The sequence below is a fragment of the Eumetopias jubatus genome, unplaced genomic scaffold (genome assembly GCF_037043125.1).
Source record: "Eumetopias jubatus isolate StellerSeaLion01/CBP00866 unplaced genomic scaffold, mEumJub1_p1.0 scaffold_9, whole genome shotgun sequence".
Lineage (NCBI taxonomy): Eukaryota > Metazoa > Chordata > Mammalia > Carnivora > Otariidae > Eumetopias > Eumetopias jubatus.
Genome location: NW_028274815.1, coordinates 37,317,715 through 37,345,048, shown reverse-complemented (window position 1 = coordinate 37,345,048; position 27,334 = coordinate 37,317,715). Strand labels below are relative to the sequence as shown.

The 27,334-nt window shown below is 45.1% G+C and overlaps 1 protein-coding gene across 1 annotated transcript in view; it reads right to left on the bottom strand.

Moving 5' to 3' along the window:
- MERTK (MER proto-oncogene, tyrosine kinase) overlaps window positions 1-27,114 on the bottom strand; it is a 99,408-nt gene extending 72,294 nt beyond the window's left edge. Inside the window, exons 1-2 of the mRNA XM_028122487.2 lie at window positions 26,927-27,114; window positions 3,278-3,686 (exon numbers count right to left, since the gene is read on the bottom strand). Coding sequence (XP_027978288.1) covers window positions 3,278-3,686; window positions 26,927-26,987 — 470 coding nt within the window. The 5' untranslated portion in view covers window positions 26,988-27,114. The remainder of the gene's footprint in view (window positions 1-3,277; window positions 3,687-26,926) is intronic.
- Between the last annotated feature and the right edge of the window lie 220 nt (window positions 27,115-27,334).

Genomic DNA, 27,334 nt, shown 5'->3' with positions numbered 1-27,334 from the left:
CTCTCCTGTTCACAGGTACATGCAGGACACAGACCAGCTGTACCCTCCTTGTCTCAATGTCCAGACGTTCATTCAGGTAGTTATTCACCCAATAAGGTGCCTTGCCTGCAAACACTTTCACGAGCAAGGCTGACTGTTTTTATAACTGGTGGGCAGTTGCCTGTGTGGTGATTTGGGGAAAAAAAAAATCTCTACTCCTCATGTCTAAAATGATATCACCAGTGAATGTGAACGCTTTCCTTGGTGTAAATTACTTTATCACAATCTTTTCTTCTTTTGGAAGGGAGAGAGCACCATGACAGCATCAGGCCACCACAGAAAAGAGGGGCTGTGGAAGCAATAGAAGGAATAAAAGGGGAAAGCTCCATGGCCTTAAGTGGGCACACGCCCTAATCTACACCTTCGACCAGAATGGATCTTGTTCTAGGGTCAAAAGGCAGACACTTGACTAACCCTTGTTTTCCAGAATGGGGCATTTAGGAGCGTAAGTGTGGGGTCTGCCTGATATAGAGGAGGAAATGTGGAACCATGAAAGACTAAGAAAGTTACATCACATCCACAATCCTGTCAGTCTCCAGCAACTCACAATTGCTTCATAGTTAAAGATGCATGCTGGTACCTGCACGGGGGCCTCAATCTGGAGACCCCATCATTTTCAAAACTCATTTCTTATAATTCTACCCTTTCTTATAAAAATACCTTATACAAAAATGGTTCCGTGACCTAACTCGAAATACCTTGTGTTTCTCTCCATAATTCCTCTGACCCCTGCCAATATACACACATCTGTATTTTGTCCATTCCCTTAAATACACGTGGTCCATACAGGTATTGTTAATGGCAATTCCAACAAAATTGCAGGCTAATGAATTCCTGATTAAATTCCATACATGGAATAGTCTTTAACTCTTCACTGTTCCTGGGAACCAGAGTAGATCTGTTTTAGGGCCTATGAGATGGGAGAATAGAAGACACTGCAGATGTACAAATCAAGTCCCCTGCTTAAGGGTGACAACTTACTCCCTAGTGACCCTGGACAAGTTACCCTACTCATAGGGACCTCAGGGTCCTCACCTAAAAGATATCAAATTTAGGGGCTCCAACATCCTTCTCTCCTGCCAAGAAATTACACAAATATTTATAATCTTAAGTCACTATAATTTACTTCATTGAATCACACTATATGGCTCCTGGATCACCTGAACATGGCTTTAATATAGCTGAATATTACAATGGTGGACTTGGTATTGTCCCCAAAGCTGCTCAGTTCAGCACAGCATCCACCATTTATAAGAATCCTGAGCACTAAATTTGCTTTATGGCTTAGTTTGGAGGCCAAATAAGATTTTTTCCCCTTCAGAATGAGTTTATGAAAATGAAACGGAACCCATGCAAAAGTATCATTTTTTTCCCTAAAGTTCTAAAACTATGACCCAGGTAACCTTCTGAACTCTGGACACAAATCCAAAATACACCACTATCTATTCTTAAGTTTAAAAACTCTCCAATTTAGGTCCTTTGAAATCAGCTCATGGACCCCTTGAACACACCTGAAGCTGCTGGTCATGGGGTCCAAATCCATCTCTTTGGCAAGAAGGCAGCTCACCCATGGTCTCCTGGCTGGCCAGTGGCAGGACCCCTGTTCAGGACTCCTAGCCCAGAGAGTCAGCAGGGTAGTACTTTCCTCCAGTGATACCTGATGAGCCCAATGTGCCAGAGTTCTGTTTCTTGAAGCCTTTAAACTGCTCCCTAGGGGGGCCTGGGTGGCTCAGTCGGTTAAGCATCTGCCTTTGGCTCAGGTCATGATCCCGGAGTGCTAGGAAGGAGACCTGCATCGGGCTCCCTGCTCAGCAGAGAGTCTGCTTCTCCCTCTGCCACTCCCCCTGCTCGTGCTCTCTCTCTCAAATAAATAAAATCTTTAAACAAAATAAACTGCTCCTTATTCATTATTAAATGATGATCTTACTTCTGTCATCGGAAGCTGTGTCTATAGCATGGTAAAATGTCTGTGTTTTGTAGCTGATGCAGAAAAGAATGTAGTCAAATCTCCTGAGTGGTCTCAGCCACTGGCTGAGAATGGCAGCCCGAGAGACCTAGCCAGAGTTTAAATCAACCAATGGAAAATGTGAAAACTATGTTCTTTGCTTTGATGCTAACCAAGCCTATAACTTGGAAAAAATATGGAAAAAAAAAAGGGTGCATCTTGTGGAAGTGTTGACACACTAAACTCTAACTGGAGTTGTTAGCCTTGTGGTATCTCTGAGGCAGTTTTCTGAAAAGGAAACAAAATGATTCACCAAAGACATGACCCTGTCTGGGACTGCCCTGAGTATCAAGCCAGAGAAAGTGAAAACGTCCCAGATCCAAGAGGGCTCCGCTCCGAGGGGAAGAATCCCAGGGAAAAGGCACTTGCTCCAACTGTGTGGTTCTGACCTCATTTTGAGCTTTTCAAGGACCACAGGTCCACTGAACTCTGCAGCTGTACATGCAAAGAGACTCTTGACTCGAAAACAAAAAACCCAAACCCCTCCTGGCTAAAGAGGACAGAGCAGTAAATAAAAAAGGGATGGGGGAGAAGCGAAGCAGCTGGCTCACTGTCTGCAGTACACTGCAAATATGATGATGCAGTCCTAGGAACGATGGATTCTTCCAGATATACATGCTGACTTGGCTTAGCCCAATCACACCCCCCACAACCCAGAGCATTTGGCTGGCCCCTCCAACAAAGTGGAACATGGAGACGGTGACCCAAGTGGCTGAAGGTCTATCTCATTTCGCCAGCCTTTAGATCTTCCACCTTCCACCTTTTTCCCAGCCCAATAGGCATGAGGGCTACATCAGCACCATGATCTGCAGAAGCAGGGGGTGGTGGGGACAGGTGGAAGCGGGGGGGATAAGGCAAATCAAAGGGATGGGAATGTGTTCAAAGCTCCATGCCCATGCGGTGATTTAGATGTCTCCTCACACCCGGTAAGAAACACTGTTCCTACTACTGGGAGACTGAGTCAAGCGGGACTTGACATAACTTGGAGGTCAGTGGGGGAAAAGGGGGAGTGGTTCCCCGGGATGCAGAGCCTCTGATAATCAAGTTTCAGTGGGGCCCAGATCAACGTAAAAGAGATCAATGATACAGACTGTCAGCTACTAATCTACACTCTAAATGCACCAGGAGGGTTGCTAACACAGAAAACAAAAACCTGTTTTATAACTTCGAGGTTTTGGCTTTTGAATCACAAATAACAACATTAAAAAAAAGAAAGGAAGAGAGAACACATACCTGAAGGAGGCGATTATTGCTGTAACTTCGTCATCCGGATAAAACTGAGTAATGGCATGATGTGCCCCAAGCAACTCCTTCCCATCTTTCCACCAAGAAATAACTGCAATGTCCTGGTACATATTAGGTATATTGATGGAGCAATTAAATTTGACATCTTTATGTTCAGAAAGTATTATGTGGCCAATTGTATGATTAAATGCAAGAGGCGGTAGGAGCTTTGACCCAGCAGAGGTCACCCCAGGATGAGCTGCATTCCCTGTATGCGGTCGTCCGGGCTGGGTTGATGAAGACATCAAGGCAGGCTGGTGCCCACTGGTGTGAGGAAGGGAAAATGGCGTGTGGTCAGCTTGCAGGCCTCCTGGCAATGGCAGGTCAGGCTTGGTTTCTTCCCTTACCTCTGCAACAGCTGCAAAAAGAAATCTGATATTTAGCCTTTTAAATAATGGAGTTTTCCAAATAGGTACCCAATCTCTAAGGCCATGATGAGAGAGAATTGGAGTATCCTCGGTGTCCTCAGAAAACATGAGCAGAATATACGTCTGGACGTATATTCTCATTCATAATTTCATTCATCTGTTCACTTAACTCCTAAGGAATTTTTAAGAAATATAACTCCCCCCATCAAAAATTGTTTCCTTTTTTAAATTTAAATTTTATTTTATTTTAGAGAGAGAGAGAGCACATGCGAGCACAAGAGGGGGGCGGGGCGGGGGGGAGGAGCAGAGGGAGAGGGAGAGATTCTTAAGTACACTTCATGCTCAGCATGGAGCCCAATGTGGGGTTCGATCTCACGAGCCTGAGATCATGACCTGAGGTGAAATCAAGAGTCAGACACTTAACCGACTGAGCTACCCAGACACCCCCTCAAAAACTGTTTACTTTTTTTTTAAGTTGAGATATAATGGACATATTATATTAGTTTCAGGTGTACAACATAATGATTTGATTATTTGTAAATATTGCAAAATGATGATCATAATAATGTAGTTAGCTTAGCTGACTACCATCACAACACATAGTTACAAAATTTTTCTTCTGGTGATGAGAACTTTAAAGACCTACTCTCTTAGGTAGAGAGTATACAATACAGTATTTTGGGTTTTTTTTTTACAAAGCAGTATTGTTAACTATAGTCACCATACTGTACATCGCCAGGACTCATATATTTTATAACTGGAAGTTTGCACCTTTTGACCACCTTCACCATTTTTCAAAATTGTGACTCATTCAAAGTCCTTCACACCAAACTCAACAGCATGGCAGGAAGGTGATGATGGCCCCCGAGATCACTTTTCTGGCTGTGTTCTCAGTCACAGACTATGCCACAAATTTGGCCAGTGGTCTTGCATAGGCTGCTACTGGTACAAAGACAGGAGTTTACAATTCTGGCTCCTCAATGTGACCCATCTCTAGATATAGGGGAAAAACATCAGTCACTCATGTCACCAACTACAGGATGACTTGGAGCTTCTAGTAAAACGCATGCCTGCTGGAATGGACCTGGAAATGTTGATTTCATCTGGCCCACAAGTATTTCTAAAAATACTGGTCCACAATAGTGATACTTCTGGTTTTTTTAATAGCGCTTCTGGAACATATATTCTATACTGGGGGTTATATATTCAAACACGTTGGCCACAAGTGCTTGAGACAGGCAGAAAGCGGGAGAGACACAGGTCTGGCATTTTGTGAGTAAGTGACTGGGGGTCCCCACTCGAAAGCTGTGCCTCTGCCACACTCAGGATGTCACACCCTCCTGGGCTCCTGAGTGTGTGTGTGTGAGGGAGTAGGGTGGTCTCTGCTTAGGGTTGTGCCAGATTTAGCAAACAAGAACACAGGATGCCTAGTTAAGCTTGAATTTCAGATAAGCAACAAATAATGTTTAGCCTAGGGAGTCAACTAAGCACTTATTTGGCCAATGAAGATACAAGCAGGAGATTTGGGGGCAGAAGGAAGGATCTGAGAATTTGTTCCTCTGGCTTCCTCCCTGCCAGGTCACTCTGGCCTGCACATCTTCCTCAACTGAAGGTTACGGCTTCTGTTAGGGAGTTTTCTCCATATGACTTTCATGCCAGGTCGGCTCTCATAGTTGATGCATTTGAGAACTGCCTCCAGGGTGAATGCCAGGTTGGAGAAGAGATTTCACTATAAGAAACCGGGGAAGGTTGGCTGCTTGCCGTTAGCCTGAGGTCTCAGGGGCTGTGGGAGAGCAGGGGCCCTCTGCATGCTTTGGGGGAGGCTATGTGGGTCAGCCGCAGGCTGGCCTTGAGCCCAGCCATCCAGACAGATGAGTGTGCTGTGATGGGAGCGTTCATTTATTCCAGGGAGTGGTGGTCAGGGTGACTCTGCAGAGAGGGGCCCCTGCCTCTCCTGTCACCCCCATGCCATGCAAATCTTATGCACAAATGCGGGCCTGGGCTCTTAGCAGGGAATGGCAAAGCTCTGCCTGGGTCCAATCCAGTTCCATCATCTTCCTCTGAATTTGGGGACACTTTCTGCAGTTATGAATGCTCTGGCTGTTTATTTTATGGCTGCAGACCCTCCACAAGAATGCTCTTTTTCTTGAGGCTTTGAAGCACTTACAATTCACCTTTGCCTCTTAGGTCAGCAAATTTGTCTATGGTCCTTATTCATTGACATCCATGGGAATGGGAAGTCAGGGGTATGTCCAGACAACTTTGTTTTTCTTGAAACATAAAGCAAACAGGTGGAGTGGGAGAAGCAAATAATAATTTGGTTTAATTTACTTAAAGACATTTAAAATGCCAAATTATAAAGGTAACCCAAGTTGGTAGTGGAAAATTCAAATATTTATAGAAGCACAGAAAATATAAAATGGAAACCTGTTTTGTAATCCCAACCCTGCAAAATAACCTCTGATTACAGTTGGGTACAGTCTTCAGTTTTCTATGAGCTAAGCAGCTCACCGAACAAACTAAAGGCAAGGCCACCCACTCAGATGATGTCAGGAGCAGCAAGCCCACCCTGTAATCACTATGATGGTTGAAAAGATAGCTAAGCTCCACGAGTTGAATTGCCAGGAGTGGGCACAATGATTCAATTCCCAACCAATACTTACACAGCACCCACTGGGTCTAAGATTTGCTGTGATAATTTAATGGGGTACAGAAAGGCACTTGCCCCAGAGGAGGGGCAGCAGAGGGTCCCAGGGGGAAATGGGACAAAGCTAACTAGGGCTAGGGGGAGGTCCTGACAATGTCAGGGAGGCCTTCCCTGGTCCCTCCCCACCCCCTGACCACTTAGCCCTGCTACATTAGGTGCTGGGGCCCTCCCCTTTGTAGCACCTTCTGTGATTCCTCATTCAGTTCTTTCTCTCCTGCTGGACTGAGAACCCCAAGAGGCCTAGCACCCACACTATAGCCAGCTCACAGACGATGCTCAAAGTAGGTGTGTTGAATGAGTAAGTAAGGGCACGAATTGAGGGAGGAGAGGTGGACAGGGTTTCAAGGGGCAGGAACGGTGGAAAACTGAAGGGAAAGAGGAGGCCCTAATAGTTTGGGAACATGAATGTAGCCGTAGGGTGGCGCTCCTGTGCTCGGACCGAAGTGACAGAGCGAGTGGATACAGGCTGACCTTGGAGAACCCCGAATCCTGGCTGAGGCAGCAGCGATTCTTGGAAGGTTTCTGAGCAGGGGAGGGGGAAGATCAGAGCCTTACTTGACCCTGGCACTGACATCTGGCTGAGCGGGAGCAAGTCGAGCAGGAAGGAGGAGGCCAGGAGGTGGGAAAACCGCCAGGAAGATAGCAGAAGACCTAACAAGCAGAGTGGCCAGGAAGCAGGAAGGATGGGGGAGGGGCCAGGAGCCGAGCTCTCTACCCAGGACATCGTCCCAGGACAGCAAGGTTGCTCCTGACACCAAGTATTTAGGAAGGATGTAATCTTAGAACACAGGAGAGTTCTCCGGAGTGGTTGTGATTCTGGTTGTTGCTAGAAGAATACAGGCCAGGAGGCTGCTTCCGGTTCAGTTTCCTCACAGGGGAAGTGGGGATGGCAATAACGGTGCCCCATAGGGTTGCTGTTAGCAATAAAGGACCTATTACCATGTCGGGCTCAGAGTCAGCACTCAGTAACTACTAGCTATTATTCTTCCTTCCTTCCTTCCTTTCCTTCCTTTCCTTCCTTTTCTTTCTTTCTTTCTTTCTTTCTTTCTTTCTTTCTTTCTTTCTTTCTTTCTTTCTTTCTTTCTTTCTTCCTTCCTTCCTTCCTTCCTTCCTTCCTTCCTTCCTTCCTTCCTTCCTTCCTTCCTTCCTTCCTTCTTTCTTTCTTTCTTTCTTTCTTTCTTTTTCCTTTCTTTCTTCCTTCTTTCCTTCCTTCCCTTCCTTCCTTTCTTTTTCTTTCTTTCTTTCTCTCTCTCTCTCTTTCTTTCTTTCTCTTTCTTCCATTTTATTTTTACCCATCCATTTACTTGAGAGACAGAGAGGAGAGCATGAGCAGGGGAGGAGCAGAGGAAGAAGGACAAGCAGATTCTGCACCAATCATGGAGCCCAAAGCAGGGCTCTATCCCAGGACCCCAAGAACACAACCTGAGCCAAAATCAAGAGTCGGCCACTCAACCAACAGAGCCACCCAGGAGCCCCTATTTCTTACTATTTTCTTATTTTATTGTGAATCAGTAAAAACCTGCCACGGCCCAATACCTGAGAATGGCTGATTTACAGGGGTTGATAGCAAGGGCTGACTAACTCCTCATGGACAGTGATATTGGTAAGGTTCCCATGGCACAACTGTGGTGGGGGTTGGAGGGGGCTGCCATTCATACAGCAGTCTGTGTGAATGGTGCTTTAGAACTCAACAGTGCAGATAGGGGGCCCTGAGTGATTAGGGATAATGTGAAAAAAGGCAAAATACCAATCCCAGGTTTTAGACCCAAGGGCCAGGGCAATGACCAATCAGAGATTACGTGTTAAGCTGCTAACTTTTCACTGCCTCTGACGCAGCACCTCCTCCACCAACCACACCTAGCCACAGTGGGCCAGACATTTAGGGACCTTAGTCTGTTAGACTCAAAATTGATCAGTTGGGGGATGCTAGTAAACAGTCTACTTTCTGTGTGATTGACTAGCCCGTCCCACCTTTAAATCCACAAATGGTGGCTGAGTGCTTACTGAGTGTGCTTGATGGGAGGTGGGCTGGTTGGTGGTGAGTACTGTTCAGTGGTTGCCCAGGAAATTCCCTTGCTGCCTGAGCTATGACCTCAGAAAAGCTCTTTAGCCTCTCTGATCCCCTGCAAGGATAAGAGTGCCTCCGTGGTAGGACATGATCGGATATATAGGGTCAGCCAGCACATTCTACAGATGTTGGCTGATGTTGTTGTCATTGGCTTGCATCTGAACCCAGGGCCTGTTGGCCACCTGAAGTAGGATTTCTGAGGCCAGGCCTGGGCCTTGTAGGAATGAGCACTGGGACTAATCAGAGAGGTCAGTGCATAGGGAATAGCAACACTGGAACAACAGACTTGCCACCCGTGAATGAGAGGAGAAAAGAAACTTCTGGCTTATGATGGCCAGAAGGCTCTGGCCTCTAAGGTACCTTTGCAGGGCTGGCTGGCCTCCCATAATGCTTCCATAACATGAGCTCCTTTCCTCTTCTGCAAGCCTTGGGACTACAGCCCAAGGTGGATAAAGGAAGCAGAAGCTGCTTAAATTGCAGGTCCAGGGATAGTGGGTGGAATGGCAGCACTGGGCAGCATCTGGGCTGTGGAGGTCCTCCAAATCATGGAGGATGACTGGGCATGGGGGGCAGGCCTGCAGGAGGAAGACTGTGGGTTGGCAAGCTCTATTTCATTCAACCCTGCCTTGGGTGTCAGGGGCCATCAATCTGCTTTACAATCCTGGGTGCCCGGAAAGGGAGAGCAGAAGCGCCTTTGCCTGAGTGTTGGAATAAGGACAGGACTGGAGTGCCAGCCTATGGGACCCACTGCCCTGCTCTTTCTACTCTTCCTCAAACAACAAAACAGAGGCCTCAAGCGAGCTCTTTGAAGCTCAGCCTCAGAATCAGGAGGCCCAGAGGAGGATGCAAGAGTGAGGGCTTAGCCTTGAACTCCTGCAGGTTCTTTGCTTCCTACCTGCAAAGCATACATGGTCCAGGGGAGCAGTGACAGACAGAGGGGAGGATGCCCTTTGCCCAGGAGCTAACGCCTCCTTTCTGTCCTGGATGTCTGCTGTGCCTTTGCTATGAAGTGGTCCCCGGCAGTTGGAAAAAGGTCTCCTTCAGCTGTAGGCTTGCAGTTTACAAAAAGGGCCCACACCCCATCCCCTCTCCTGCAGTGCCCTGTGTCCCCCTCCAGGAGAAAGGGCCATACCTGGACTGTCTCCCTTCCCCCACCCCCATCATTCCAGCAGATATCTGAATCATGGCCCTGGGCACCTTTCCTGTCATCTAGTTTAAGGGCTCCTTCCCCATCCCTGTGGCTCGCTGAGGCCGAACCCAGAACAAACAGAAACTTTCTACTTAGTTTTGTTTCACGTTATGTAAACATGAAGGTCTCTCAATTGATAAAGAGTAGCAACAACACTTTAATGAGAGAAAAATTTTAAACCTTTACCCTGAAATCACTTGACTCAATTGTCCCCAAACTGTAAATGGTCAACATTAACTTGGCTGGAGTGAATGCACTCCACCGCTTGGGAAAAGTTACACAGAAAAAAAGACTATTCACGGGATAAAACTGACTCCTGAACAGTCCCATTTTTACCAAGTGTAGCAAAGCCCGGCTGGCAGAAGCTGGGTAGCTGACTGGGACAGAATGGGCTCTGGCAGGGGCTTTACTGGAAATCAAGGGGAGTACGTGGTCTGGCTGCTTGTGTATGGAGGGGTCACAGCTGTGGTGCGATCGCAGAAAAGACGGAGTGCCAGCAAAAACCCACTGGCATGTCTGCCCAGAGGGAAGAAAGCAAAGTCGGGTATAAAACACAGTGTGGGCAGATCAGATTTTCCACATGCGCCCCAACGGGCATAGCGTTGCCAGATAAAAAACAAGACGTTCCAGTTACACTTGAATTTCAGATAAGCAGCGAATATGCCCATACACAGGGATCTACTCAGTCAAATATATACAACTTGGTATCATTTAGCCCAAACCAGCTGGAGCCAGAGTGCCAGGGAGTGAGTTCACTGTTGCCCTCCCACAGGTGGGCCTCCTGGGGTGCAGAGCAGGTCTGGAGGGGGCAAACAGGGACCCCAGCACATCAAGCAAGCTATTCAACCTCTCTGAGCCCTTGCTTGGAGGGTGTAAAGGGGCTCAGACCTCTGAGCAACAATGATGATAACCGGGATCACTTCCCCACCTCCCTGGTATTCCTTCTGGCTTAAGAAAAAAAGCAGAGCCTCCCTGTGCCTTTCCCCCTTGTGCACACACTTCCGCAGTGAAGTCCCAAGGGCCTCAAAGGGCTTTAAGCAGCTCCTCGTGATCCCCTTCAGCGTGTACCCCACTTGTGACTTGGACGTTTAACTTTTTCTTGGTAGAAGTGCTTTGCAAATGAAGCTTCCCAAGCAGACTGCACCCCTCAAGTCCTTTCTGTAGAGGAACGACAATTCAACCAGAAAAGAGTTCCAGAGTCGGACTGTGACTCTTCGCCATCATCTCCTAGCTCTCCAGCGTGCCTCCCAAACTAACAGAACATTGGAATCTCCAGAGCTTGAGTTTATTGGTCAGGGGTGCAGTTTGGGTATTGGGACTTAAAAAAAAAAATCTCTTCTAGTGATTCTAATGTGTAGCCAGGGTCAGAGCCCCTGCTCTAGGGAATGGATCCAGTAGCCCAAATCACTTTGGGGAAAGGGGCTCTTGAGGGTTCTGCCTGAGAATCCCCACCCAGAAGGCTCAGGTTTGAATGCCTGTGGTTGGAGAGCATGGTACTCAAAAGAACTCTGGAGTCAAAGAAGCAATGTTTAGCCCCACCCAGCTCAACCACTCAGAGGCCAGATGACCTTATGCAAGTCACTTGTTCAAGTGAGATTCAGTCTCCTCATCTGTAAAGTAAGACGCAGAACACCTCCTTCTTTCAGAATAACAGCAGAATATAATAGCAGAACACTGCACATAAAACTCTGTGCAGTGCCTGCCATGCACAGACATGCAATAAATGGCAGTTAAACGATTTTCTTTTTCTTTTTTTTAAAGATTTTATTTATTTATCTGAGATAGAGAGCACGAGCAGGGAGAGAGCAGAGGGAGAGGGAGAAGCAGACTCCCCACTGCACAGGGAGCTCGATGCAGGACTTGGATCCCAGGACGCTGAGATCATGACCTGAGCTGAAGGCAGATGCTTAAATGACTGAGCCACCAGCATGCCCCCAGTTAAGATTTTCATAACATGAAACAAATGATCTGTCGTTTCGAAGGTGCAACTAGTCATGTCTGGACCATCAATGCTGAACATATGGGACCACTTATGCTGACGTAGACCATTCAACTTCTTGCAGTGAAATACGAATATACGTTTATTTAACTACGGGTTTTCCTTCTCTTTCCCCTTTGGCAGCATACCAAGTGTCACAGAAAGACTGAAGGAACACTTTCTGGCCAGAGTGGTGAAGCAGTTTGCCCCCGGGTATCTGGGATTGGTTCTCCCTAAGGGCCAGATGTGGCTTTCAGGAGATCTACGAGAGACCCTCAGGCTCCAAATTTAATTCCTCCATCATTCCACTCCCCACACATTCGTTCCAGCCCACCAATACCTGAAGGCCTATTAATAAAAAGCCATTTTCAGGGCCCCTGGGTGGCTCAGTCAGTTGACTGTCAGACTCTTGATTTCAGCTAGGGTCGTGATCTTGGGGCCATGGGCATTGGGCTCTGTGGAAGTGTGGAGTCTGCGTAGGATTCTCTCTCTCCTGCTCCTTCTGCCCCTCCTCCTGCTCACACACACACGCGTGCGCACTCTCTCTCTCTCTCGCATACAAATAAAATCTTTATTTTTTTTAAAGATTTTTATTTATTTATTTGAGAGAGAGAGCATGAGACGGGGGAGGGTCAGAGGGAGGAGCAGAGTCCCCACTGAGCAGAGAGCCCCATGTGGGACTTGATCCCGGGACTCCAGGATCATGACCCGAGAAGGCAGTTGCTTAACCAACTGAGCCACCCAGGCACCCCTAAATAAAGTCTTAAAAAAAATAAAAAGCCATTCTTTTAAAGAAAAAATTATTCCCTTTTAAAATGTGACTTTCTGGAACATCTAACAAGATAGTTTGTCAAAGTCTTTTCTAAGTAACAAAGGGCAGAGAATTCTGTCCAAAAACAGATATACTTTTCCCTACTCCTCCCATTAAGTACACATAAAAACAACAGAAACAAACATTAAACAAACAACAACAACAACTACTCTGAAAAGTGGAGAGAAAGCAGACACAATGGGGACTTCAGGATGCTAGACCACCAAGATGATGAATTCTCTGGGTTTTCCTTTGGCTCCATATGTCTCAATTTGGAAATGTTACCAGGCAAAGAACACCACCAACAACAAAACAAACAAACAAAAACACAAAAACAAAAACAAAACCCCAACAAAAGCCTATTTTCCAGGAAAGGAACAGCCCATCAATACAGAAGATTTTTAGACAATAAACTGTTCTGGGCACCTGGGTGGCTCAGTTGGTTAAGCATCTGCCTTCAGCTCAGGTCATGATCCCAGGTTCCTGGGATCAAGTCCTACATGGGCTCCCTGCTCAGCAGGGAGCCTGCTTCTCCCTCTCCTGCTGCCCCCCATTCCCCCTGCTTGTGCTCTCTCTCTCTCAAATAAATAAATAAAAGCTTTAAAAAAAATTGTTCTCTTCCAGGCAAACCACCCAGAAAAACCTATGGTCCCATCCCTATCCATGCCAGCAAAGGTCAAGTGGGGAGCCTAGACCTCCACCCTTATCAGGTTGAAAAGAGGTGCCACAACTATTCCACTGGGTGGTATCAGAGAGGGCCACGTAGAAAGCTGAGACTTTCATCCTTACTGGCTTGTGTTAGTAAAAACCATGTGGGAAGCCTGGACTTCCACTCCCACCTGGCATTAATGAGGCTTCCCTTCCCATCCCTACTGGGGTGGCAGCAGAGAAGGCCTAGTAGAGAATCAGGGCTTTCACTGCTGCCAGTGAGGCCATCCCTCCTCTTCCCCTAGTGTCAGTGGAGGTAAGGCGGGGCACAGTTAGGAAGTACTAAGGCACTCCATCCCCTCCCAGACAGGAGGTGTCAGTGGAAACCTAATGGGCAGCCAGAACTCCCACCCCACCTCAGACCAGCAGTAACTCATATTCAGATGCCAATGGAGGTTGAATGGAAAGCCTAGAATTCTACCACCAGCAGGCAGTGAAGAGGCAGCATACCTCTTTGACAGCCAGAGCAGCTGAGAGGAAACTCAGTATAACAAAAGATAAAAATAAGAGCCAGAGTCTCATAATATAATACCTCAAATGTCTAGGTTTCAATAAAAAATTCAATCTCAAACTGAATGAAATACCAACAGCAAGGTGACAGAGAATTATCTGAAAAAGGTTTTAAAAAGGGAATCATAAAAATACTTCAATAAGCAAGTATGAACATGAAACATGAAAAAATAGAAAGCCTCAACAAAGAAATATAAAGTCACAGTAAAGAAATCAAACACATATATTTAAGAATGCCACTTTTTGGACTGAAAAATACAATAACTAAAATAAAAAACTCAATGGGTGGGCTTAACAACAGAAGGGAGGGACAGATGAAAGAATCAGTGAACTGGAAGACAGAACCATAGAAAATTATCTAAGCTGAACAACAGAGAGAAAAGAGACTGAGGCAAAAATGAACAGAGACTCTGGAACCTATAGGACTATTACTAAAGATCTAACATTTGTATTATCAGAGTCCTGGAAGGAGAGGAGAAAGAAGAGAGCAAGAATGAAAAAGCACTTGAAGAAATAATGCTGAAAGCTTCCTAAACCTGACAAAAAATATAAACCTACAAAATCAAACATCTGAGTGAACCTAACATAGGATAAACCCCAAAAATATCCACACCAAGACACATCATAGTCAAACTTCTGAATAGTAAAGACAAAGAAAACTTTTTGAAAGTACTGAGAGAGAGAGAGAGAGAGAGATGATGCCCGACATATAAGGGAAAAACAATTCAAATGGCAGTTTGGGGAACCATGGAGGACAGAAGGAAGTGACACGTTTCATAAGTGCTGAAAGGAAAGAACGATCCACTCAGAATTCTTCAGAAATTAAGGGGAAACCAAAATATTCTAGATGAAGGAAAACTAAGAATTTGTCATCAGCAGACCTACTCTTAAAAAACAGCTAGAGGAAATTCTCTAAACAGAAAAAAACAATAAAAGAAGGAAACTTGAATCATTGGAAGGGAAGAAAAAAAACACAGAAAACAAAAATATTGGTCAATACAATAGACTTTCTTCTTGAGTTTTCTAAATTATGCCTGATGGTTGAAGAAAAATTGTAACACTGTCTGATATAGTTCTATATATGAAGAAGAAATATTTAAGATAATTATGTTTTAAATGCGGAAATAAAGGAACTTAAAAGGAGGTAGGGATTTTATAATTACCTTGAACTGATGAAACAGCAACACCTAATATATCAATAATTACATTAAATGTAAATGATCTAAGCATATTAAAAGACCAAGATTGGCACAGTTGATTAAAAAACATTACCCAGCTATCTGCTTTTTATAAGAAATTCATGGCAAATATAATGATATAGGCAAATTGAACACAGAAGACAGAAAAAGATATATCATGCAACCATTAATCAAAAGAAAGCAGGATAGCTACATTGTTATCAGATAAAGTAGATTTCAAAGCAAAGAAAATTACCAGAGACAGAAAGCCAAATTATATAGTGATAAAGACTCAATCTACCAAGAAGACATAGCAGTCTTAAATCAGTGCATACCAAACAAAGAGCTGAAAAATATGTGAAGCAAAAATGATACAACTGAAAGAAGAAAAAACAAACCAACAATTGTAGTTGGAGACTTCACCATCTCTCTCTCAAGAACTGATCGAAGAACGAGGCAGAAAATAAGCAAGGATATAGAAGAACTAGATGACGTTGCCAATGGAAAGAATCTAGTCTACATTTATAGAACATTCCATCCAACAACAGCAGAATCCACATTCTTTCCAAATGATGATGGGATATAAACCAAGATAAACCATATCCGGGGCTATAAAGCAAATTTCAAGAAATTTAAAAGAATTAAAATCATACAGTTTGTGTTCTCTGACCACAATGGAAATAATTAGAAATAACAGAAAGGTAATAGGAAATTCTTCAAATACTTGCAAACTAAACTTCTATATAATCTATGGATCAAAGAGGATGTCTCAAAGGAAATAAAAAAAAATATATATTGAACTGAGTGAAAATAAAGATAAAACGTATCAAAATTTGTGGGACACAACACAGTGCTAAGGGAAAATTTATTCAGTAATCTAAGCTCAGAACACAGACAAAGAAGGGCAAAACAAAAATAATATGTTTATATGAAATGAAATTGAAAAAAGAAAATAGAGAAAATCAATGAAACAAAGAACTGGTTGTTTGAAAATACCAATGAAATTGACAAATTTCTAACAAGACTACAAAGAAAAAAAAGAAGGCACAAATTACTAATATCAGGAATGAAACAAGGAATATTACTATTCACTGTACAGATATCAAAAGGGTAATAATTAAATACTACAAAGAAGTCTACACACAAATCCGACAACATAGAGGAAATGGACTAATTCCACAAAAGACACAAACTACTACAACTCACCCAATATGAAACAGATAATTTGAATATCCCTATAACTATAAAGGACATTGAATTCATCATCTAAAAAACTCCTCAAAGAACAAATTTCCAGGCCGAAATGGTTTCACTGGATAATTATACCAAATGCTTAAAGAAGAATTAGCACAAATTCTACATAATATCTTCCAGAAACTAGAAGAGGAGAGGACAAAAGCCAATATATTTTGTGAAGCTGGTGTCCTGATATCAAAACTAGACAAACAGTACAGAAAAAAAGTACAGACCAATATCCTTCATGAATATAGATGCAAAAACTCCTTAACAAAATATCAGCAAATAGAATTCAACAATATATAAAGAGAATTATATACCAAGATCATGTGGAATTTATTCCATGGACAGAAAGTTGGTTCAATATATGAAAATCAATGTCATCTACCATATTAACAGGTTAAAGAAGAAAAATCACATAATCATATTAATCATTTAACAAAGTCATTCAATACCCATTCACAATTTTTAAGAAAATAGGAAGAGAGAACTTGCTCAACTTGATAAAGAGCATCTACCAAAAACTAACAGCTATCAATTTTACTTCCTTTACTTCATTCTTTTCCTCTTAGATTAGAAACAAAGCAAAATGTCTGCTTTCCCCATTCTTTGTTTGTTTTTAAGTAGACTCCACGCCCAGCATGGAGCCCAATGAGGGCCTGAACTCACGACCCTGAGATCAAGAAAGACCTGAGCTGAGATCAAGAGTTAGATGCTTAACCAACTGAGCCACCCAGGTGCCCCTGCATTCCCCATTCTTGGTCAACATAGTGCTGAAAGTTCTAGCCAATGCAGTAAAGCAACAAAAAGAAATAAAAAGCACCAGAAAGGAAGAAATAAAATAGTCACTATTTGCAGATATGCTTGTCTACATAGCAAATCCCACAGAATCCATAAAAAATGTCCTTAGAACTAATAACTGATTTCATCAAGGTCACAGGAAACAAGGTAAATATACAAAAGCTATTTTACTTCTATATACTAAGTAATGAACACATAGACATCAAAATTAAAAATACAGTACCATTTACAATTACTCCCAAAAGATGAAATACTTAGGTACAAATCTAACAAAGCACATTCAGAACTCATATCCCGAAAACTACAAAGCACTGATAGGAGAAATGAAAAAAGATCTAAATAAACGGAGAGACATACTGGGTCCCGTATTCTTGAGGTATTGAAGAAATGCCTCAGTTGAGATCTTCCACAGCAATAACCTACCTATAAAATGGGCAGAAGAAAGGTTTTTCTCTATTCTAATAGCAATTTGGCAATATATGATGAGGCTAAAATTGATACAACCTACAACTCAGCATTTCTGACCCCTAAAGACTCACACATATCCACAGTGAGACATACATGCAAGTTCATGGCTATCTTAACTTGGATAATGGTTTTGACACATATTTGTCAAAAACTCTTCAAACTTGACACAAAATCTGTACGTTTTATTATAGCAAATTAAACCTCTATAAAGAAAAGATTAAAAACAAGAATGCTCATGGCAATGATGTGGGAAACAAAGGCAAAAGAAAAAATTAAATTTCCTTACTACTTCCAGTCCATTGATAAGTCCTTAAAACAGGTGGAGGGACCTTCCTCTGGTAGCTCAGCCTCTTAATGTTGACACTTGGCTAAGGGCAAAAGGCAATCTTGGCTTAACATCTTCTGGACCCCCCAGGATCCTGTGAGTCTACTTTAAACAAATGGAAATTCTTTTGGAAACTTCCTTTGTCTCTACCCCAAGATATGTGTTGGCAGTCATCTCGCAAGCCTAATATCCACTGATACACATCTGAAGGGTATCAAGACTGAGGTTTTCACTAACAGCAGTAAGAGACCTTTTCCTAACAATAGCTAGCCCCCTCAGGGTCCTGGAAACCTTGTTTCCAAAATACCTGGGAAGCTTGTGCTGTCCCTAACCCCCTCCCAACTTGAAAGTATATAATCAATCGCTCCTCAGGACCTCAGTACAGCTTTTCCTGCCCACGGGTCCTGTCCCCGTGCTTTATTTACTACAACCACCTTTTTCACCGAAAACATCTCAAGAATTCTCTCTTGACTGTCTGCCCTGAACCCCAACATTTCCACATCAGCAACACTGCTTGTAACAGAAAAACGAAGAAAACTCTAAATGCCCAATAAAAGGAGACCGGATAAATAAACTACGGTGTATCCACATATTTGCCTATGAAGATAAATAAACTAGGGCAACACTGTTCAACCCAGATGAGTCTAGCAAACAACACAGAGTGAGAAAGCAAGCTGAAAGAAAGCATACTATTTATATAAAATGTTACCACGTGTGCATAGCACCGGCAGCTAGTGTCCTGCTCAATGCTCGGTCCCCCTTTTCCTTACAAATGGGACTCGATCTCATTCAGGGAGCAGCCACACTTGATTTGTCACTCTTCCTTGCAGCTTGGTACGGCCAGGAAAACCCAAGCAGAAGTCAACAGTTTAGGGCTTCACATAAGGCTATCATCTTCTTATGGCCTAAAAAGGGTAGACTCAGCGAGCATGAAACTGGTTGTATTTTGTCCTTCCTCATTCCTTCTTCTTGGAATGCAAATGAAATGCCCAGAGATACAGTATCCATTTGGAGACAATGAGCTCTAAAACCATATACTAAAGATGATGGAATAAAGAGCCAGGAAGAGCCAGGTCCCTGACCACATCATGGAGCCTCTGTCCCAACCCGGGCCTGGCTACCCTCAGACTGCTTGCTGTAGGAGAGAAATACCTTCCTCTTGGTTGAGCCACTGAAGTGAGTTTTTCTGTTACATGCAACCAAAAGTAAACCCTACCTGACATGGTGTCAAACAACACTGTAAAGTGTCACCAATACAATTATGTGTTGTCAACGGGTAAAGAGATGCGTGGGAATTAAAACACCTGGTGTGGGGGAGTGGTTTTCTCTGGGGGAGGTGAGGCAAGGGGAGGAGCCTGGAGTGGGAAGCAATGGGGGGCTTCAGTGGGGGAAGATGTGAGGCTCCCCAGTCCTCCTCAAAAATCAGACATGTTGAATTGGTGGGGTGTAGCAGGGGATGTGCTCAGAATGGCTTGGACTCCTGCTGGTTAGGGTTGCACCCTAAAGACTGAGTCCATAGGCCCTAGATGGGGTGTGGGCTTCTATAGTTTGAAAAAGCTTCCTAGCTGACTTTCTCCTTGTCCTCCTAGCCAAAATGCTTATGAGCTTTACATCGTACAATTCACTTTATAAAATGCTTATTTAATTTCCAAATATAAAATTACATCATGATACTAAATGAACAGACTTTTAGAAATGATATAACTGGGGATTCTGCTGTGCACCCTGGGGAGACATGTTCTACTCTGCCCAGCCCTTCTAGAAAGACTATATAATCATCCCCATGTCTTCCAGAACCCAAGAGTCCATGCTTCCTGCAGACTGGACAGTAAGAAGCCATCATTTGTTTGGGCAGGTCTAGTGTTCTCAGAAATACACATTTGTGTAGCTGGAGGGGCTACTTCATGGGGGCACAGACAGCTCAGGTGTCAGGGAATGGCAGATGCCCACAGGACAGAACCCACTGGTATGACTCATTTTTACAAAAGACTCTGTATTGCCTCTGGCCCCGTTTCTAGGCTGCTGCCTGAGGACACTCACAGCCAGTCAGGCACAGGGCTGGGAGGTTTACCCTCAATCTGGAACCACACTGAGAAAGTGTCCCACGCCCCTCTCCCCTTCAGACAGAGTCTGTTTTCTGCCCAGATGGGGCCCCAGAATTACCTATCTGCCCTTCCATTCGATCGGTGGGGATTTGGAATTTCAGAAATGTGGAGCACCACACTCCAAGTGTCCCTGCAAGTTAATATCAAAACTGGGATGAGAACTTCTATCTCTGGATTCCCAAAGTGGTTATATTTTTCAACGAATGCTTTGGATAGAATGCTAAATCTAATGAGCTTCCTTTTTCCTATGCTCCAAAACTTTCAAAGAACATTGTTTTCATCAACAAATCTTCAAATCATGAGGCAGAATTGTAAGAAGGCTTAAGGGCTGGTTTCACTTCCTGTGTGGAGGCATTACCATTAAGTACTGCAGCAAGTGGAAGACCAGCCCCTCAAAGAGGCAGCACTTGGGAGTCCATGAATATTTATCACTTCACTGTGCATTCACTAAGTAGCGCAGGGACAGAAAACAACTTTCAGCAAGTTTGAGTCCATGTTCTAATATTCTCCACTAAGGCAGCTTGTTCTGACTTGCAAAGAAAAGATCATTTTCAAAAACCATAATGAGGCCAGTCTCACTATTCGGTGCTGGAGCAAGCCCTAAAGCTTAAAATAGCATAACAATCGCTTCTCCAAGATAAACAAGGCTTTCCTTTGTGTGTCTAATGAGAGGCAAGACCACAGCGAAGGCAGATTCTACGCCCGATGTTTACTGTCCCTGAATGCGGAGGTAACTGGAGCTCCCCCAGCCCTCCAAAACAGCAGATTATACAAAAAGAGATCTGTCCGAGAGCATCTGCCTGACTGTCAAATGCCAACCTGAGACCTATTCCTGAGGGTGAGCCCCCTTCCCGGGTGAGCTAGGGCAGGGCCCTAACACCGTGATGGTCAGATCTGGCTGGGGACTTGGCTCACTCTACGGGCGCCAGACAGAACCGTTGAAGGAAACGACTGAAAAATACCCAGAAGACACATTAATGACTGGGTACAAGACACAGGAGCACAGAATTTGCTGTCACGAAAGTCTATAAATTGAGATGAAATGAAATGGGTTTTCTCCAACCACAAGTCTCTCAAACATTCTTAGTTTTTGGTGTAAAACTTCTATAAGATCTTGGTCCAAACATAAAGTCAACATCCATCCCCTCTCTCTCTTTCTCTGTTCCCCCTCTGTTCCTCCCCAACCACCCCCAAGACGCATGGAAAATCCATTTTACCATTAAGTGAAAGAACCCTGTAAGTTTCTCTACGACAGGTATAAGACATAATCACCCTTTCTTCATTTACCACCTTATTTGAAGATTTTACTTATTTGACAAGAGAGAGCGCACGCATGTGTAGGGGGAGGGGCGGGGCAGAAGGAGAAGCAGGCTCCCCGCTGAGCAGGGAGCCCAACCCAGGGCTCAATCCTAGGACACTGGGATCATGACCTGAGCCGAAGGCAGACGCTTAACTGACTGAGCCACCCAGGAGTCCGGTTTATCACTTTAAAACACCAGGAACTGAGGAGGTCACCTGGATGTGGCAGCCTAGGGCTTCCCCTGCAGGTCATGCCCACAGATCCTAATGGACTTCTCAACCCCTGCCAGGCTGCATTTTCAGCCCTCAGCTGGAGGCAGGAGGACTAGAACATGGGCGAAGAGACAGAATAAGTTACTTCCCAAGTCAGGGGTTAGCACATGCCCTGAGTGTAGGAGGCAGAGGAGTCTGGGCTTCCCTCAGGGTACCCTGGGGGCTGGCTCAACTGTGCCACCAAACAGGAAGTGTCTGGGAGCCAGGAGTGCATCTGGAGCTCCCTGCCCGCGTGCTCACGGACCACCCGCACACGCCCGCACTCAGACGCATACACAGTTAATCCAAGAAACAAAGCCTCATTTTGTATCCACTGCAGCCAGAAGGCTTCACTTGGGAAACCTAGTTTTAGCTGATAAAAAGGAAAGGGATTATCTGGATACTGACATTCAAAACCAAAAACAAATGCAACAACAAAAACAGACCACACCCACCCTGGAATAGTGTTCTGTGGGAAAAGTTGAGCAGGAATTGGACTTCATTTTTATACCTTCCTGAGAGGCACATGACAGGAAGCTATTCCTGTACTATGCTAAGCCTGAACTCAACAAGTGGAGGTAACGGGACGAGGCGGGGTGGGAGGAGTGGCAGCAAGGCAGGCCCTGCCTCATCGGACAAACCACAAGTGACCAGGGTGGGTTTTGCAAGCAGAACTCCTAGGAACAAAGCCCTAAAGAGCGGTGACAAGGACCTGATCGCTCTAGGGCTCTAGGACCCCTTCACTGAAGGGCTCTGACTGGTGGAGGGTGGCTCACAGCTCTGTTGTCACATTTCAGGCTGCAACTTAGCATACATTTCAGTGAGAAAAGAACCTTTCCCCCCTAACACCCTTTGTCTAGGAAAAACACTACCCCAAAGTGTGAGTCCAGAAGAATGGAGAAGAACCAACAGCAGTGAATGCTGATATTTTTGGAGCATTTACCACTGGTCCTTAGCTCATTTCATCCTCCTGCCTGTTCTGACTAGTGAAGAGACTCATGGTACCAGAGAGGAAACTGAAGTCCTGAGTTACCCATGGCCCCCAAAGCTCCCAGACACCAGTCAGGTGGGACCTGAAGCCCAGCTTGCTGCCTACGCAGCCCCCCTGTTAACATTTTCATCCCAGTCCCAAGAAACTCCTCTGCTTTTTTCCATTTTTTATAATCATTAACCTCCTGTTGAGATGCATACCAACCCAGAGCCATGTGCTTTGGGTAAGATTAAACTAGTGACAATGGGCCAAAGTCAAGGCACTCAGGGTCACAACTAACAGGATATCTGGCAAGGAGTTGCTAAATCTGTGTTAACATGAAAAATCAGCTTTTGACCTTTTTCCCTTCTAGTTGGAATGGTTAAGAAAATATAAATATAATTTGTCAATATATATAACATATATATATATATAAAATGTCAATATTGCTCTATTGGGTTAATATAGTCCCCAAATCTATCTTCTTTCAATGCTCTAAGTTTCCTAGTAATGAAATCCCTTTGGCATCACGGCAAAATATGACTGTTTTGCAGCAATTCTGTGTTTGGGTGAGCCAGCAGGAGCAGAGAAGGGGGAGGAGCACATGGTGAGACCCACAGAGGCCTGGCCCTCTGACACCATCCAGATACCGAGCATCCGACATGGGTGAAGCACTGCAGCCAGAAGGCTTCACTTGGAAAACCTAGTTTTAGCTGGTAAAAAGGAAAGGGATTATCTGGATGCTTACATTCAAAACCAACAAAACCAAAACAAATGCAATAACAAAAACAAACCACACACCATCAGGTAGTGAAAAGTGTTCTGAGGAAATTAAATTCAATGGAGAGAGAGAGAGAGTGTGTGTGTGTGTGTGTGTGTGTGTGTAACTCGTTGGCGTGGGAGGGAAGCCCTCTTCCAGGGCATCTGAGCTGAAACCCAAGAAGGAGAAAGCATGCAGAGATCTTGGGGAAAATATTCCAGCCAGAGGGAATATCCACTGCAGATGAGCTAGACAGACACTTGTGGCTGGAGCAGTGTGAACATGAAACAAGTGGAAACAGGGCAAAGGGGGTGGGAGGCTCTTCACACCCTTGCAAACCCTGGGGGGAGTGGGAAGCTGCTGGAGAATTTTAAACAAGGGGACAACACCATCGAATTCTTTACAATTTCATCCTGGCTATTATGTAGGAAGCAGCGGTTACACCTATGTGTTCATTTACAGGTAGGTGGGATCCGATATCCTGGCTCAGCTTTTCTATCCAGTAACATGTTCCCAGGTCATGGGCATCTAAAGATTCAACCTGTTCATAACCAGCTCTGACTGGTAACTCACTGGCCCTGCTCCTCAGATTATCTGAAAATTATTTCTAAAAATAAAACTGAAAAATTATTGTTAATTTTAAACGTATCTGTGTTCCAGTCATCACTTTCAAAAAGGGGATCAGAATGACTTTTTAAAAACTATTTATTTTTAAAATGTGCCCTGCTTACTTCCAAAAAGCATTTGAGGCCATTGTCATAAAGCTTGTAAACAACAGGACAACTTCAAGTTCTCTTGGGGAAAATATTTACAATATACTGTAACATGGGTTCTGGCATTCCATAAGCTTAGGAGGGAAACACTAACACTGAAGGGTTTTAAAAGCCCAATTTGGGGACGCCTGGGTGGCTCAGTTGTTAAGTGTCTGCCTTCGGCTCAGGTCATGATCCCAGCGTCCTGGGATGGAGACCCACATCAAGCCCCACATCGAGCTCCCTGCTTGGCGGGAAGCCTGCTTCTCCCTCTCCCATTCCCTCTGCTTGTGTTCCCTCTCTCACTGTGTCTCTGTCAAATAAAGAAAATCTTAAAAAAAAAAAAAAGCCCAATTTGTTCTAAGGATTGAGTTCAGCTGCACATACTGTTTCATGATGAACTAAGTCCTTCACTTTTATATTTCTCCTCCTCTATCCTCTCCCTGGCCCTCAGGAGAACCACCCTTTGGCCTGGTTTCGCTGCTCACTGGCTCCCCCATCCAGAGACTGAGCAGAAAAGGACAGATTGGAAAGTCTGATGACACTGGTTCAGCAGTTTCAGTTCTCTGTGTGTGTGTGTTTCTTTGTGGGATGGTGTTTGTGTGTATGCATCTCTGTGTGTGTGTTTGGGGGCTGGGTCCTGGGTTAAAGTGAGATGTAAATTTTAATTAGGTTTATCCATTCCTCTCCATTGTATACACACATATCCCTCACACTGATCCTCTTTCTCTCTCTAAAGAGAGAGACCCTCCCTCTCTCTCTAAAATCTTAAAACTGGACAAAAGGTCTAATTTCCATTTTTAGTCTCTACCCATAACATTCTTACTTCTGTTCTAATTCTGCCAGTGAGAATCCTATCCTTTAAGCTTTCACAAGGTAAGATGTAATACTGTCAGACATCTCACTGGCAAATTGCAAGATAAAAGGCAAAAGGTAAGGTGCCTGGGTGGCTCATTCGATTAAGGGTCGGACTCTTGATTTTGGCTCAGGTCATGATGTCAGGGTCATGAGATGGCGCCCCGCATCAGGGTGGGCATGGAGCCTACTTAAGATTCTCTCTCTTGGGCGCCTGGGTGGCTCAGTCAGTTAAGTGTCTGCCTTCAGCTCAGGTCATGATCCCGGGAGTCCCAGGATCAAGCCCCCATCAGGCTCTTTGCTCAGCGGGGAGTATGCTTCTCCCTCTGCCTCTCCCCCTGCTCATGCTCTCTCTCTCACATCGAGCTCCCAAATAAATAAATAAAATCTTAAAAAAAAATTCTTTCTCTCCCCTCCCTCTGCCCCACCCCCCAGCTCTCTCTCTCTTTTTCTTTTTTTTTTAAAGATTTTATTTATTTATTTGAGAGAGAGAGAATGAGAGACAGAGAGCACGAGAGGGAAGAGGGTCAGAGGGAGAAGCAGACTCCCTGCTGAGCAGGGAGCCCGATGTGGGACTCGATCCCGGGACTCCAGGATCATGACCTGAGCCGAAGGCAGTCGCTTAACCAACTGAGCCACCCAGGTGCCCCTCTCTCTTTTTCTTAAAAAAAAAAAAAAAGCAAAACGTCGAAGAAAAAGTGGAGAAATTTTTCATTCTTCCTGCTGGGTGGGTTTTAGCAGAACTTTTATGATTATCTGACTAAAGCTAATTGCTACAAAAGGTTTTTGATAATGGTTTTTTAAAAATTTAGAGAAACACACCATTTTTAAATCTTATAAGCACCAAAACAATCGTTTCTATTGCTTTTCCCATAATTTTCACCACATTCATGACCTCCAAGACTATTTATGGTCAGTCCTCAGTAGTAGCAAAATAGAATGGGTTTGCAGCAGATTATGAAAAAACGGGATCTGGCAGAAATGCTGAAGAATTTTTTAGGGTTTGGTGGGGGTGGAGAATGGAACTGTTTCAGTTCTTTGATTGGTTTTGGCTTTTGATGTTTGCTTCAAATTGCTATGTGGCCCCAAATTATAAATTGCGTATGTAATTTAATGTGTAACAAGAGGGTTCACTGCTTAAGAATTTTTTATTTGAGCAACTGAGCTTTCAAAGGAAAACCTCAAAGAAAAATATTTTAAGTAAATTGCTTAACTATAAATTGAACTTTCCAGGTATTCTTAAAAAATGTCTTTGTAATTAGGTAAAAGCTATTCAGCCATGTTCACCGTCAAAAGAGACAAAAACCACATGCTGAATGCAAACAGAAAACTTTTAACTAAGAAAAAATGCCAGGGATGTGTTTATTCAAAATACCCCCTCTCCATTTCTTTTTCTTTTTGGCAAAGCCTGGTTAAGTTTCTCCCAGCTTCCTCAAGAAATGCATCAGCGATCAAACTTAAAACTTGTTAATTACTTAGCCTCCAAACAAGCTGTTGATGCAGAATGGAACCCGCCTTACCTTGCCTCCACTTATCAATCTAGAACCTTACATTGGAATGTGACCGAATCGGGACAAACCTAGACGCTGTCCAAGCACATTAGATTCTGTTCAGCAATAACAGGGGTTAAAAGAATGCTTCCCCTGTGTCCAGGGTCCCCACACTCACAGGGTGTCCCTGCAAAGAGGTACTAACATTACCTATAAAGGCCCAGTGGGAGCAGACTGAACGGCTGTCCCTCCCTGGCGGACTCCCGTCCTTGGTCGACCGCAGCACCAGGAATGTGACCCCAACTCCCCAGCCTGTTCGTCTCCCGGCACCAGTCCCTCGGGAGATGGGGCCCGCGGCTCCCAGAACTACTGCCAGAGCCGGCGTCCAACCACGCAACGATGTCTAGGGGAAAGTTTTCAGCGCATTCCCGACCAGACCTGCGACCAACATTCCTCTGGAGCGAAAACTTCGGAACCTGCAGCGGGCCGGGCCGAGCTCGATTCCCTCCTCTGAGGTAAGGGGGAGCGCCCTCGGTGCCCACCCCTACCCGACTCCACCGGGACGCACATCCACGACTCATACTGGGTGCTCTGTCAGTGGGCTGGTGGGAGCCCCTGCGCTCCACTTTCTGGCATGCCTGGGGCTTGCGGAGGTGTTTGCAAACTTGCCCAGCAGCCGGGCGCGCCCCCGTTGGCGCGCACCTCCCGCGAGCTCCGAGGCGCGAGCCCCCGGCCCCCAGCGCCTGGCCCTGGGCCCCGCGCCCTCACCTCCGCTCCAGAACGCGGGGAGGAAGAACCACAGCAGTGGCCGCAGCAGGGCCCGCCCCATCCCGGGGCCGCGCCTCTGGAAATTCTCTCCCGATCGACGGACAGACGGACGTCCCAAACCTGGCCAGTCCCGGGTCAAGCGCGCCAGCAAAGCTGCCCAGGGCCGGCTGCCGGGCAGCTAGCGCCGAAGTGCCGGGCCGACCCAGGGGCAGGAGGCGCCTAGGGCCGAAAGGGGCGGGTCGGGGGCCGAGTCCGACCGGACCCGAGCCAGTGGGGAGGGGGCGGGAAGGAGGGCGGAGAGGCGGGCAGCCAAGGGGAAGGAACCGGGCTGGACAGCAGGGGCGGGGAGGGGCGGGGAGGGGCGGGGAGGGGCGGGCCATGGGCCGAGCTTGGGCGGCCCGGGATGGA